The sequence below is a fragment of the Schistocerca gregaria genome, chromosome 2, assembly GCF_023897955.1.
Source record: "Schistocerca gregaria isolate iqSchGreg1 chromosome 2, iqSchGreg1.2, whole genome shotgun sequence".
Classification (NCBI taxonomy): Eukaryota; Metazoa; Arthropoda; class Insecta; order Orthoptera; family Acrididae; genus Schistocerca; species Schistocerca gregaria.
This window is the reverse complement of record NC_064921.1, coordinates 618,386,398-618,402,664: the sequence shown is the minus strand read 5'-3', so window position 1 is coordinate 618,402,664 and position 16,267 is coordinate 618,386,398. Positions and strand designations below refer to the sequence as shown.

The window sequence follows — 16,267 nt, the reverse complement described above, 5'->3', positions numbered from 1 at the left end:
TAAGAAGCGCTAAAAAGTTCAGATGTAAGGACAAGACTAAACATGCTGTTATCGTGCTAAGAAATGAGGTTTTGAAGGAAGTTCAAAAACTCAATCAAATTCTTTGTAAGCCTTGAAGATACGTAAGAGGACAAACTATGTTGACAGCTATAGAGGGTAAACAAAAATATGGAAACACCAAAAATGTAACACATTACCGTGCCTAATACGGTGTAACAAACCCGTTGGCATACAAAACTACTTCCAATCGTCTCGTAATGGATAAATAAAAGTACTGTACAGTTTTCAAGAGAATAGTATATCATTCTTGCTGCAGAATGGTGGTAAGTTCAGGTAAGGATGACAGATGTGGTTAACGATCGCGCACCCTTCTCTCCGAAGCAGTCCCAGTCCGCAAAGGCTCAATCATATTGAGACCTGGTGACTGTGGTGGGCAGGGGAGATGTGACAGTTCATCATGTGCTCACAAAATCACTCATGGACGACTTGAGCTGTATGAATAGGGGCCCGGTCGTCTCGTAACACAGCATTGTAGAACGAACATTTTAGCAACCATGGGGCCCATGGAATACCAACATATAGCTGCCCCAATCATCATCGAGCCTGTGCCATATTTCGCTCTGGAACACAAACTCCACTAGAAGTTGGAAACAGTGTGAAACAAAACATTTTTCCATTGTTCCATAGCCCATGTTTTATGGCTTCAGCACCACGTTTTACTTTTATGGGCATTCTGGAGTTACAACTCGCCCTATAAATCCGTTATTATGGAGCTCCCTTCGTCTTTTTTTGGTGCTGATCGGATTTGCGAGAGCAACATTAGTTGCGCAGTGAATTTTGCAGTTGTCGTCCTCTTATTTTTGCGGCAATCCTTTTGTATGACAGTCGGTCACGAACACTCAACGCAACTTTCGTTCGTGTTGTGACTTAGTAGATGATATTTTTCCGTTTTGCATGTTTGGGGCATAAATTTTCAATATGGCGCCTTTTGGAACACGAAGCACTGGCCATTACAATTGCTACACCACAAAGAAATGCAGATGATAAACGGGTATTCATTGGACAAATATATTATTCTAGTACTGACGTGTGATTACATTTTCACCCAGTTTGGATTCATAGATCCTGAGAAATAAGTACCCAGAACAACCACCTCTGGCCGTAACAACGGCGTTTATACGCCTGGGCATTGAGTCAAACAGAGCTTGGTTGGTCAGCACGATACCACAGTTCATCAAGAGTAGTGACTGGCGTATTGTGACGAGCCAGTTGCTCGGCCACCATTGACCAGACGCTTTCAATTGGTGAGAGAATTGGAGAATGTGCTGGCCAGGGCAGCAGTCGAACATTTTCTGTATCCAGAAAGGCCCGTGCAGGACCTGCAACACACGATCGTGCATTATCCTGCTGAAATGTGAGGTTTCGCAGGGATCAAATGAAGGGTAGAGCCACGGGTCGTAACACATCTGAACTCTATCGTCCACTGTTCAAAGTGCCGTCAATGCGAACAAGAGGTGACCGAGACCTGTAACCAATAGCACCCCATACCATCACGCCGGGTGATACGCCAGTATGGCGATGACAAATACATGCATCCAATGTGCGTTCACCGCGATGTCGCCAAACACGAGTGCGACCATCATGATCCTGTAAACAGAACCTGCATTCATCCGAAAAAAATGACGTTTTGCCATTCGTGCACCCAGGTTCGTCGTTCAGTACACCATCGCAGGCGTTCCGGTCTGTGATGCAGCGTCAAGGGTAAACGCAGCCACGGTCTCCGAGCTGATAGTCCAGGCTGCTGCAAACGTCGTCGAACTGTTCGTGCAGATGGATGTTGTCTTGCAAACGTCCCCATCTGCTGACTCAGGGATCGAGACGTGGCTGCAGGATCCGTTAAGCCATACGGATAAGATGCCCTTCATCTCGACTGCTTGTGATACGAGGTCGTTTGGGTCCAGCATGACGTTCCGTATTACCCTCCTGAACCCACCGATTGCATATTCTGCTAACAGTCGTTGGCTCTCGATCAACGCGAGCTGCAATATCGCGATACGATAAACCGCCATCGCGATAGGCTACAATCCGACCTTTGTCAAAGTGATGGTACGCATTTCTCCTTACACGAGGCATTACCACAACGTTGCACCAGTCAACGCCGGTCAATTGCTGTTTGTGTGTGGAAGCTTTCCTCATGTCAGCACGTCGTAGGTGTCGCCACTGGCGCCAACCTTGTGTGAATGCTCTGAAAAGCTAATCATTTCCATATCATAGCATCTTCTGCCTGTCGGTTAAATTTCGCGTCTGTTGCACGTCATCTTCGTGGTGTAGCAACTTTAATGGCCAGTAGTGTATGTTCAAGCACGCATTTTTCGCCGTGAATTCATATTTTTGTCCAAACCCTGAATTTAAACAAACAACCGGGAGAAAGGGGTAGCAGATTAAAGGTTAACATTGAATCAAATGCAAAAAGAGGAAGAATCATTCCTTTCTGTACACATAAATTTATCTTGAAACTGCAGCTGCACAAATGTATTACGTAGCCACGCGGGACAAACGATGCAGTTGAGCACGCACTGCATGTTCCTGAAACCGGTGTCTAGACCAGTGGCACAGTGCCCAGTGGATGATTGGTTGGGCGCTTATAACCAGCCTGTGTGTCCGCAGCTTGTGCCGTGGAGGCGCTGGCGCCGTCGGACAAGGCGCTGCTCTGCTACTACGAGGGCCGGCTGTCCGTCTACCAGCTCGACCCCTGCCTCTGCACACACATCGTCTTCAAGGACGCCGCCGTCGTCTCCGACAACTTCGGGCTCAAGATCGTCTCTGGTGAGTACACCGACCGACATTCTAAGTTACAGAAATGCCACAACATTAGCTGCACAGACCTTCTTTTACTACGAAACATGCCATAACACTACAGCACGCAGCCGACAACAGAGAATAAGCGGGACAGAGCTTACGCTAGATCTTTCCATGTTATCGCTGTCACTACAGCCAGATGTTTAATTTTGTCATTATCATCAGTCTTTTCACATGTTCCGGTTCCTCATACGCGTGTTAAAATTTCAGATTGTTCGCAGATGATGCTGTAATTTACCGTCTAGTAAGGTCATCCGAAGACCAGTATCAGTTGCAAAGCTATTTAGAAAAGATTGTTGTATGGTGTGGCAGGTGGCAGTTCACGCTAAATAACGAAAAGTGTGAGGTGATCCACATGAGTTCCAAAAGTAAGCCGTTGGAATTCGATTACTCGATAAGTAGTACAATTCTCTAGGCTGTCAATTTAACTAAGTACCTGGGTGTTAAAATTACGAACTTGCGTTTCATTGGCAGGACACTTAGAAGATGCAAGAAATATACTAAACAGACAGCTTACACTACACTCGTTCGTCCTCTGTTAGAATATTGCTGCGCGGTGTGGGATCCTTACCAGGTGCGATTGACGGAGGACATCGAAAGGGTGCAAAAAAGGGCAGTTCGTTTTGTATTATCACTTAATAGGGGAAAGAGTGTGGCAGATATGATACGCGACTTGGGATGGAAGTCATTAAAGCAAAGACGTTTTTCGTCGCGGCGAGATCTATTTACGAAATTTCAGTCACCAACTTTCTCTTCCGAATGTGAAAATATTTTGTTGAGCCCAACCTACATAGGTAGGAATGATCATCAAAATAAAATGAGAGAAATCAGAGCTCGAACAGAAAGGTTTAGGTGTTCGTTTTTCCCGCGCCCTGTTCGGGAGTGGAATGGTAGAGAGATAGTATGATTGTGGTTCGGTGAACCCTCTGCCAAGCACTTAAATGTGAATTGCAGAGTAATCATATAGATGTAGATGTAGGATGTCCCTTGTCCGCTTCTCGGGAAGCCCAGTAATGAGGCTGTCATGTCGCTTACTTTCAGTCCGTTGGAATTATTTCTGGGTTTCTTAACGACGTTAGCTCCATTTTAGACTAACCAAACCCCTCTTCCATACACAGTTTACTTCGTCCGATATACTGTAGAAAAACATGCAATCAATAGCAGCTGTGTTACTTTTATTCCGTCTTGACTGCATATTGTTTATTCATGTGACCGGTTTCGGTTCCTCTAGAACCATCTTCAGATCTGATATTTCGGTTACAGGAGTAACCCGTCCAAACACAGCAACTTTAACATGCTGCTCCACATCTGGCTGCTGTGTTTGGACGGGTTACTCCTGTAACCGAAATATCAGATCTGAAGATGGTTCTAGAGGAACCGATACCGGTCATATGAATAAACATTTTGCAGTCAAGACATATTAAAAGTAACATTGTAAAATCACTGATTGCGTCTACTCTATCAGATATTATGTCTGTTTTTGCAATAGCAGCTCTCTTTAAACGTGGATAAATTAAGATAGGACCCATAACAAAGACAAAGAATCGTGTAGCATAAAATTGGTCGTGATCATGCCAGATAAATATATAGGGGTAACAGTAAGGAGTGATATGAAACAGGACGATCACGTAAACTCAGTATCAGAGAATGCCGATGGAAGACTTGCGTTTGTTGGAAGGATACTGGGATATTCAAGATAGTAGTGCGACGAGTTCTAGAATATTGATCCAAAGTTTGGATTCCTTATCAAATAGGTATATCAACAGACATCGTACGAATTCAGCATAGCCATTGTTGTAATGTTACCCTCCGCCACACACCGTCAGGTGGCTTGCGGAGTACGGATGTAGATGTAGATGTAGATGTAGATGTAGATGTAGAATGTAGCAGAAATGCCCGAGGAAGTCAAACTGGAGTCCTTGGTTGAAGAACGACGTAGGTTTCACGAAATCCTGTAGGTTAAATAAAGGGAAACTGTATTCGAAGAACACTACGACCATTTTGCTATCACCGTCGTATGAGGGCGTGCTGAATTGCAATGCTTCCGATTTTTTATGTGATAGCTCTTTTTAAATAAAACAAACGTTATTAAGAACATCCTAGTAAAAGAAACGCAAATAGAAAATGATACAAATAATGCCTTTGGAAAAGTTATTGATTGGTTTTCTGCGAATGGACTTGCTCTGAACTTTGAAAGAACACAGTAAATCCAGTTTTCTACTGCAAGGAGTACAGTTCCTTCTATAAATATAACAGATCAACAGAAGTCAGTAGCCACGGTAGAGCATACTAATTTTTTGCGTGTACATATAAAGGAGAATCTTAATTGGAAAATTCATATTTTGGATCTCCTAAAGTGAATAAGTTCAGCTACTTTTGCAATCAGAATAACTGCTAATTTTGAGAATATAGAAACCAGTAAGGTAATATAATTTGCATACTTCCAGCCGGCCGCGGTGGTCTAGCGGTTCTAGGCGCGCAGTACGGAACCGCGCGCCTGCTACGGTCGCAGGTTCGAATACTGCCTCGGGTATGGATGTGTGTGATGTCCTTAGATTAGTTAGGTTTAAGTAGTTCTAAGTTCTAGGGGACTGATGACCACAGATGTTAAGTCCCATAGTGCTCAGAGCCATTTTTTGAGCATACTTCCACTCTCTGATGTCATACAGGAAAATATTTTGGGGTAACTCAACACTTCGGCAAAAAGTACTCACTGCTCGAAAGAAAGTGGTTAGGATAATGTATGGGGATCGTAGTCGCACATCTTGTAGGCATCTGTTTATAAGGTTAGGAATTATCACAATAGCCTCACAGTACATTTACTCAGTCATAAAATTTGTCTCAGAAACATGGACCAGTTTAAAAACAACAGTGACATTCATGATTATAATACCAGAAGAAAGAAAGACTTACACTATCCTCTACTTCACCTATCTTTGGCACAGAAAGGGATAAAGTATGGTACTGTAAAACTTTTCGATAAATTACCAGATGAAATAAAATGTCTGACAGACAGCAGTAATAGTTTTAAAAATAAATTAAGTCGTATCTCCTTGACCACTCCTTCTACACCATAGATGAATTCTTGAATAGGCATAAATAAATCTATACGTATTATACATGCAATTTGTGCCATTTAAGGGAATGGGGTAGGTAATAAAAGTTATAAGCTTAAAAAAAAGCCTTGGTTCATTGTGCATCTCTTACACACTTGACACATTGCACATCTAGGCTTCAGGGGTTGTGAACTGAGATACACAGCCCGATATGGCAAGCGTTCTCCGTAGCATTGCGGTCTACCCGAACAAATGGGCACAGTCGCTACTTCACTCACATTATTAGAGCCGTAAGGTTCCCAACTGGCGATGCAAGTGGATCGCACGCTGCCGCACCACAGGGCACGCTGCAGATGCGTCGACCTTGTACGTCCTCTGCGCCTGTTGTGTAGGCCGCACGCTTCATCCTCTGGTCTCCCTCTCCAACAGTATGGCTCTCTCTCTCTCTCTCTCTCTCTCTTTACGGCAAAGGAGATTCCTCTTCAGACAAACGTCATATACACATATTGCTAAATCAAAGTACTCAAACACGTTTTGATGTCTGTACGTGAAGGTTAATCTCAGAAATTGCTGTAGGGATTTTGATATGGTTTTCACTAATAGAATAGTTCACGAGGGACATCCGCATGTGTAATTTGTGATTATACTTGAATTGCAGAGTAGTCATGTAGATGTAGATGTAGATACTGAGGCCTCACGACGATGCTCGTATCATATGCAAACAGAACTGAAACTGCCTCCTGATTCGAATAAAGCGACGGATCACTAACGTAAAGTCCGCCCTCGGTAGCTGAGTGCTCAGAGCGGCAGAATGTCATTCCTAAGGGCCCGGGTTCGATTCTCGGGTGGGTCTGAGATTTTCTCCGCTAAGGGACTTTGTGTTGTGTTGTGCTAATCATCATCATTTCATTCACATCGACACGTAAGTCGCCGAAGTGGCATCAAATCGAAAGACTTGCACCCGGCGAACGGTCTACCCGACAGGAGGCCCTAGCCACACGACATTTTATTTTACTAACATAAAGCAAGAACACTAGCGGCTAATGACCGAACTCTGTGGGACTCCATTGTAATTTCTCTGCATGTAGATGATGGGACAGTCCTCTTTGTATTATTCGAACCACGTATTCCTTAAAAACAGAACCTCTTTGACAGTATTATGAATGAAAAAATCAAATGCCATCGATAAACCACAGAAGATCCCCATTGGTGATGTTTTATTATTTAAAGGTTTCATTATGTGCTCAGTAAATTAAACAGCTGCCTCAGTGAACTGACTGTGAGTGGCTAAGCATCCCGTGATTGTCTGTGGAACGTTACCGTAAGGTATCTTCTTTCTTTTTCAGTAGACAGGTGAGCCAAAAGTCCATTTACATTTGAAAATTCAATACTTAACGGAATAATGTAGGTAAAATGGTAAAAATTGAGATACATGTTTAAAATGATATGGTGTTTTACTGAAAACGAAAGAGTGCACAAAATGACCAACAGACTTCGTTTCATATGATTTTAAACCAATAATTAGCATAACAATTGACTGTTGTTCTTTATAGCAAATGCTCAGCATGTCGGACGTCATTAATCAACAATAGCTGTAGTCGATGGACAGTGTTGTGAACAGCATTGTAAAAATGACTCTGAGCACTATGGAACTTAACATCTGTGGTCATCAGTCCCCTAGAATTTAGAACTACTTAAACCTAACTAACCTAAGGACATCACACACATGAATGCTCGAGGCAGGATTCGAACCTGCGACCGTAGCAGTCACGCGGTTCCGGACTGAGCGCCTAGAACCGCTAGACCACCGCGGCCGGCAACAACACTGTACAGCATATCAGCCGTCGGATGTTGTGTTTTAGCATTTGTAATGCGGTCGGACGACCGCAGTAGCCTTGGGACTTAGGTAGCCTCCACAACCAATAATCACACGTACTGAGGTCTGGGGACCTGGGAAAAAATGAAATGAGCATGTGGCACTGTTGGCCGGGAGGCCCGTTCCGGGGAAGTTCGGCCGCCGAGTGCAGGTTTTATTTCAGTCAACGCCACATTGGGCGACTTGCGAGCCGAGATGAGGATGAAATGATGATGAAGACAACACATCACCCAGCCCACGAGTAGAGTAATTCTCCAACCCGACCGGGAATCGAATCCGGGCCCGCTGCATGGGAGGCAACCACGTTACCACCCAGCTAAGCAGGCGGACTGGGGGACCTGGGAGACCAGGCATGACGGAAGTGGCGACTCAGATCGCGATCTTTACCAAACGATGTGTGCAAAACCTCTTTAACAATTGCAGCAGTATACGGTGGATCGCCATCCAGCATAAAAGTCGTACCTTCTAGCAGGTTCTTATTAGCCAGGCGAGTGATGACATAATTCTGTACCATGTCTGTGTCATTCGCACCCGTCACGCTGACAGTTTTAAAAGCAGGATCCCGCTTTTCTTAGAAGAAAAAGGATTCGTTCACGTTTGGTGTGTTAAATGAACACTACACCGCGACTTTCTCGTCCCGCTATTGGGTTTCCACGTCAGTTCTATAATTTTGGGTAGCCCATATTCTGCAATTATAGATGTTGACAGATCATCGGAGTATCAAATGGGCTTCACCGGTCCACAACACGTTAGACAACCGATTGTCATATTCCCCGATTTCTGAAGTTCCCACGCCGCAATTGCGGTCCGCGTCACAAAATCGGCGGCTAACAGTTCAGGAAGACTCTGGAATTTGTACGGATAGCACTGGGTGATACGCCTTAGTACTCTCCAAACAGTAGTGGGTGGAATGCTGGTGCGAGGTGAGACTTCAGGAACGCTGACTTCACCATGCGGAAATGAAGCCGCTATAGCCTACATTTCTTCCTGAGCTGTTCGAGTAGCAGCAGTAGCACCTGTATCTGGTCGCCCACTACGGGGCCCATCAATAATGGTTCAAATGCCTCTAAGCGCTATAGGACTCAACATCTGAGGTCACCAGTCCCCCAGACTTAGAACTAATTAAACCTAACTAACCTAAGGACCTCACACACATCCATGCCCGAGGCAGGATTCGAACCTACGACCGTAGCAGCAGCGATGCTCCGTACTGAAGCGCCTAGAACCACTCCGCCACTACGGGGCCCATCACCTAAACAATCCACGGCTTCGTACTGCATTATCATTTTCTTCACAATGACACTTGTCACTGGATCTATGGTGATAGGATCGTAAAGCTGCAGTATTGGAGCCTTCATTCCGACATTAAAGATTCGCTAACAGTGCCTTTTCTGGTAAAAGCTACACGTAGCCATTGCTGGCCCATCTGACTCCCCCTGTCACTACAGTTCATTTTATACACGATTGTCATGCAACGTCACTGACATATTGCAGTCCAGAGCCATCTGTTGGCCTCGTTTTGAACTTATTTTTGCTGTCAATAACGCCCATGTCACCCAGGCGTGTGTGTGAAGTTTTACATCTCTCTACCTACATTATTCCGTGAATTAGTGCATTTTTCAATGTTAAGGGACTTTCGGATCACCCAGTACACAACGAAAATAAGACATAATTAAAGCCCCAGTCCGGTTACCTCTCTCACAAGGAAAAATCGAGAATAAAACCGGTGCACGCCCTGAAGGCCGCGGACGATGTGGTCGACAAAACCGGACCACAACCGCACCACGTTTGGGGTCACGCCGAGGAGTCCCCTTGTGCAACCCCATTTCGCAATCGGGCGCTAATGGAGGAGAGAAAGCAGCGGCGGCGACAATTTATTGAGTTTGTCTGTCGTCCACTTCACGGCGCTGGGCGGGGCGGCGCGGGCCAGGGCGTTGTCGGCGCGTCGCGAGTGTCCGGCGCGGCTTTCTCCGGCCGGACCGCGGAGGCCCCGGCCACGCCCAGACGCAGCCCGCCCACGCACTCTGCCCCGGCCCCGTAATGAAGTACCTGTCCGCAGTACAGGCGTGACAACCCGGGCCGCACTTTCCCCGCGTCTCCTCGCGGGCAGTATTACCTCACCAAAACACTGGACCGGTCCGGGGGCGAGTGGACACCTGCTGGAACCGACACCGTCAGCGCAGTTCACTTGTCTGGGTTCGCTGCCTCGTGTACCGACTAAGTAGTGGTGCCACTGAACCGGAAAGTAGCTGGCTGACATGGAGATCGTCTTCGCAGTAATCTGACCAATGAAGGGAGAGACGAGGTGGTTTCTATTCCTGATTGGACTCTGCACTAATGCTCTGCAGAATGCGCCATCTACATCTACATCATACTCCGTAAACCACCTAATGGCGTGTGGCGGAGGGTACTTTCGGTACCACTATTTGATTCCTCCAACCCTGCTCCACTCGCGAATAGTACGTCGGAAGAGTGATTGTCGGTAAGCCTCTGTATTGGCTCTAATTTCTCGAATTTTCTCCTCGTGGTCAATACGCAAGATGCATGTAAGGGGAAGTAATATGTTGTCCGAGTCGTCCTGAAAAGTGCTGTCCCGAAATTTAAATAGTAACAACACCGCATGGTTGTGGCCATGTGGTTCTAGGCGCTTCAGTCCGGAACCGCGCTGCTGCTACGATTGCAGGTTCGAATCCTGCCTCGGGAATGGGTGTGTGTGACGTCCTTGGGTTAGTTAGGTTTAAGTAATTCTAAGTTCTAGAGGACTGATGACCTCCGATGTTAAGTCCCATAGTGCTTGGAGCCATTTGAACCCATTGGAGTTTGTTTAGAATCTCTGTAATGCTCTCTCGCCAGCTAAACGATCCCGTGACAAGCGCGCAGCTCTTCGTTGGATCTTCTGTATCGTCTCTATCAGTCCTACCTGATGGGGATCCCAAATAAAAGAATCGGGGGAACAAGCGTATTATAAGCCACTTCTTTCGTGGATGAGTTACAATCACCACTTATAAAGTTCGGGGGTGATTCTAAAAGAAAAGATCATTTCGTTCTCCGTATATTTTTCTCAAGACAAAGAAAGAAATCGAATTTTACAACATATTCCGGTATCTTGGCTATTTTCCTACCTCCACCAGCTCTCCTATACCTGACGCATTCTCAGTGGCCACTGAGTCGTTGAAACAGTCACTAATGTCCTCTTTCTTTTCATTGCTATTTCCTTAGTGCCCTCCGCCAAAACAACTCTTCAATTTGGGAGTAAGATGGTGATCACTCGGGCCCGAGTCCAATCCACAAGGCGGATGTTCTAAAACATCCGACTTAAATTACCGAAATAAGTCGTTCGTCAATCATAAGAACGCAGGCGAGCGTTATCGTGAAGAGGTACAGTGCCGCTTGACGATAAACACCGCCTTTTTGTTTCCAACGGAACGGCGCAGTCGGTGAAAGGTCTGACAGTTGACTTCTTTTGTAACCCGCTTGGTAGGCGGCGTGTGGGTCTTCTCCTGTAAACTGAAGGGTAGGCCGAATGTAGGAAGCGAGTAGAAGCAGGTGAGGTACAAATCTCTCGGTACTGCTCTTAGAAATAGTTTTACTATATCACAAGAATATTAACGTAAATAGATAATGTGAATACCTAACTTTGCACAGAGGAGCACATAGGTGCGAAGCCGAATGTATCAAAGCTCACAAAAGTTACACAGGCAAAATCTGTAGTTGGTCGTCCACTATGAAATAGAAACAACGTTGCTTGGTCGTCTACTCGGAAAAAAATGGGTAGAATCTGGAGCGGCGCTCGTAGAGCTGCACAGCGCCGGCTAGAGGGCGCTGTCGTCGGTGTCGGTGTCGCAGTGTCAACCTAGCAAAGCGCACCTACGTTGTGGCATCCTATCTGTCCAACTTCTGTATCTATGGTCTCTCCTCCGGAAATAAACTCGATGAGCAGGATGCTATTTCGATACTAAAACACTGTTTCTGTAGCCTTTTTGGTTCCATAACAGTTTTGTTGCGGATCGTGATGACGCTCTTTGAGTGCCTGGCGCTTCGATAGGAGTTTCGGGCGCTCATTCGATTTGTTGCTTCCATTTTCAGCAGAGTATTTCGATGACCAACCCCGTCGTCTTCTTCAGATGCTACGAGTTTTGCTATTATGCGTACTCGCTGTCTGGACTCCAACAGGACTGTTAGCTATTGTTAGTCACAAGCTGCTATTTATAGCCGAGTTCGACTCCGAGCATCCATGCGTCCTTTGACGGAAATCAATGTACTAACGCCTGGCCGACCGTCGCATCTACCACAGTTAAAAAACTCTGACGGAATATGCGTTCCACAGAGAATCAGTGCGTGCTCTGTACGGCAAAAGAGCATCGAAGGACTAAGTGAACGTCGCGAATCGAAATCGCCTATAAATGGGGGCATGAGACCAACAGTAGCTTACAGTCTGGTTGGAGTCCAGGCAGCGAGCACACGTAACAACAAAACTCGCAGCACCTGAAGAAAATGGCTGGATCGGTCATCAAAATAACTCGCAGGAAAGTGAAACAACAACTCGCATGAGCAGCCGGAAGATCACTATTAATCAACCACGCCTAGAAAACTTGAGAGATCATGACTGACGCTTTGTTTCTGAAATTGTATGCGAAACGTACTTCTTGTGACCGGTAATATTGTGGTTCATAATTCCTCGCTATCCTTCTCGTACCGAATGCGAAACCTCTGTTCATCTATCGAAAGTCGAGGAACCAATATGGCACCCATTTTTATAGCGCCAACCACCACTAACAATTGGGTAAAGAACTGATAATGAAATTTCAGGAGAGCACAACTTCACTCTATCCACAGTGAAACGTCTATCCTGTTGCATTTTTGCTCAATTATTGATTTCAGTTCGTCACAACTGAAGACCGGCCTGATTGTTCTACATCATGAACAATTGTTCGCCATTAAATGTGATGCTCGATTTCCTAACTGAAGCTTCATTCACCAAGTTTCTAAAAACTTCGGTCATCTGTCTGTACATTTAGATATGTTGGACTTTTCTGCATTAAAAAATCATATTACACTACGAACTTCACACCTAGCGATATCGATAATTTTAACAAACATAAGGAAACAATGAAATACAAGTTTCCACCACAATTTCAAGTTTCTGTGCTCAAAATCCCCTTATTATATTTTCTGACTAGCCGACCTTTCTCTCTTGTACGTATCCCTAGCAACACGATGAAGACAGACCGAGTCCGTCAATACAGCTGTTTTCGTATTTGAAAGCGAGAAAAATTACAGGATCGACATTCTACCGAACTTTGTACATACAGGTTCTCTACTGACATCACAACATCACCACCTCCTTTTATACTGGCGGGACCGCCTCTCATGACATCTAGTAGCTAATCCCGCGTTGCATAAAAGTGTCCGGATTCTTATGATCGGGTAGTACAGACAGTCATGTTTCTCTCAGTCCAACTTCAGGTGGAACAGGAAAGGGAATGACTACCTGTCGAACAAGGCATCCTCCACCATGTACACTATGGTGGCTTGCAAATGTAGACGTAGATGTACCTGTATAACCGTCAAGCCACTGTACAGTGCTTGACGCAGGCTACATCGTTCCAGTATTACACATATTCTTTTCTCTACCATTCACGTACAGATCGGCGAGAGCTGAGAAAATGGGAATGGGTGGATGGGGGGGGGGGGGGGGTGGAGGGGGGTGGAGGGAAAGACTGCGTATGTGCTATGTGCCTTTGTACGCACAGAATCTATATCTATTTCATCTTACTCTCACGATCTCTACGCGAGATCGCGATGATGGGAGTATATGGATCGTAGAGTCATCTTCGAATGCAGGTTCCATAAATTTACCCAACAGGGTTTGACGAGAACTACGGCATCTTTCTTTCAGCGATTCGCTTTTAAATTCCCCAAGCATTCCTATTACACTTTTTGTATGGACTAAAATGAAACTGTTGCTATCGTAGTAGTCGGTCTTTGAATCCGTCCGATGTCTGTTATCATAACTATACAAAAAAGAAAAGGAACAATGATCTAGTCAATGTAGAGTTTTATGCATATGTGATTTTTCAATTCACTGTAATTCGACTTGCCTCGCATGTGATGTTCTATAGCGTATCCCAACGGCAATATTTCATAACTCTCATGTAATAATATCATTTCATGATTTATATACACATAAAAATAACCGACATAGGCATTGGCAATTGCTGTAATGCAAGGATTACTTTGGTATACGACATACAATATATGTGCTAGTTCTAATTTGTATTACCTATGTTAGCAGAACAAACAAATGTGTTTTCATTAAAGTATACTAGAGAAATTTTCGATGATTTTTTTGTTTTTTAGATCTTTCTTCTGCTAACAGAAACAATACGTATCGTAAGTAGCATTACATATATTCCACGGCGTTTCTTTGCGTGTACAGCAATAGCCAATGACAACTGCACACATTTCGGAAAATATTTCTTATGCTTCCAGAATGAGATTTTCACTCTGCAGCGGAGTGTGCGCTGGTATGAAACTTCCTGGCAGATTAAAACTGTGTGCACCGACCGAGACTCGAACTCGGGTCCTTTGCCTTTCGCGGGCAAGTGCTTTACTATCTGAGCTACCGAAGCACGACTCACGCCCGCTCCTCATAGCTTTACTTCTGCCAGTATCTCGTCTCCTACCTTCCAAACTTTACAGAAGCTCTCCTCTCGCAGGAGAGTTATGTAAGTCAAAATCGCGAGTTCTTTCGAAAGCCAGTAGGCTAACATGGGGGATTCTCTTAAATTGGTACCCGTATAACTATTTTAGTATCTAAATTGGTCTTAATGCTTGTTTGTCTTCCAATACTAGTACCATTTTTTCTGAGTAAATAATTTATTTCTTCTCATCTAAATAACCCGTGACCACAAATTCTAAGACAACTAATTGGAATCGTGGCCTAATGACACAAAAATTTACTCCACCATTTTTTTCTGAAAAGTGAAATGCCCCTATACCCTCAAATTTGTGGGAAGATATAGCCAAGAACACATATTACGAAATACACTGACGTGACAGAAGTTATGGGATAGAGACATGCACGTATAGTGCAGTATTGTGTACACATGGTATAAAAGGGCAGTGCATTGGCGGAGCTCTCATTTATACTCTGGTGATTGATGTGAAAAGGTTTTTGAAGTGACTGAAATGAAATGAGCGTATGGCAGCGTTGGCCGGGAGGCCCCATTCGGGGACGTTCGGCGGCCAAGTGAAAATCTTACTTCAGTCGACGCCACATGGAGCGACTTGGGCGCCGGTGAGGAGGATGAAGTGATGATAAAGACACCACAACAGCCAGGCCCCGAGCGGAGAAAATCTCCAACCTGGCCGGGAATCGAACGCAGGCCCGCTTGCATGGGAGGCGAGCACGTTACCACCCACTTAAGAGGGGGGACTTCGACGTGATTATGTCCATAAGATGGGAATTAGCAGACTTTGGAAGCGAAGTAGTAATTGGAGCTACACGTGTGGAACATTCCATTTCGGAAATCGTTAGGGAATTTAGTATTCCGTGATCCACAGAGTCAAGAGCGTGCAGAGAATACCAAATTTCAGGCTTTACCGCTCACCACGGTCATCGGAGTTGCGGACGGCCTTCGCTTAACGATAGGGATTAGTGGCGCTTGCGTGGAGTTGTCACTGCTAGCAGACAATCAGTACTGCATGAAATATCTGCAAAAAGCAATGTGGAATGTACGACGAACGTATGCATTAGGGCAGTGCTGCGAAATTTTGAGTTAATGGGCTATGGCAGCAGACGAGTGATGCAAGTGGCTTCGTTAACAGCACGACATTGCCTACAGTGCCTGCACTAGGCTCGTGATCATATCGATTGGGCGCTAGCGACTGGAAAATCATGGCTTTGTCAGGTGATTCCAGATTCCAGGTGGTAAGAGATTTTTATTTACTCGTGTCCAGAACATAACATACATATATAGCCGATAGACAGCAATTTAAAAAACAATATAAGTACATGATTCAATTCCATATGACACTAATTTATAAACAGTATAAGTACATGATTAAATTCCATATGACATCCAAAATTCCACCGTTTGTCGATAAAAATGGTTCAAATGGCTCTGAGTACTATGGGACTTAACATCTCTGGTCGTCAGTCCCCTAAAACTTAGAACTACTTCAACCTAACTAACCTAAGGACATCACACACATCCATGCCCGAGGTAGGATTCGAACATGCGACCATAGCAGTCGCGCGGTTCCGGACTGAGCGCCTAGAACCGTGAGACCACCGCGGCCGGCGCATTTGTCGGTAACCAGATCGTCCATCGGGAATGGGGCTGGGACGTTTCTACAGTTGAGCAGGTGTTGATCTTGTTGTTCGTCACATTTGTGTAGTCCATCTCCTGGGGAGAATCCCCATTTCTTCAAATACACCAGTTGCATGGGGGCTTAATTAGAAGTATTAATG

The 16,267-nt window shown here is 45.0% G+C and overlaps 1 protein-coding gene across 1 annotated transcript in view; it reads left to right on the top strand.

The window, feature by feature from the left end:
• The window catches only part of LOC126335901 (uncharacterized), a 204,773-nt gene that overhangs the window by 75,442 nt on the left and 113,064 nt on the right, over positions 1-16,267 (top strand). The window contains exon 4 of the mRNA XM_049999373.1: positions 2,668-2,826. Coding sequence (XP_049855330.1) covers positions 2,668-2,826 — 159 coding nt within the window. The remainder of the gene's footprint in view (positions 1-2,667; positions 2,827-16,267) is intronic.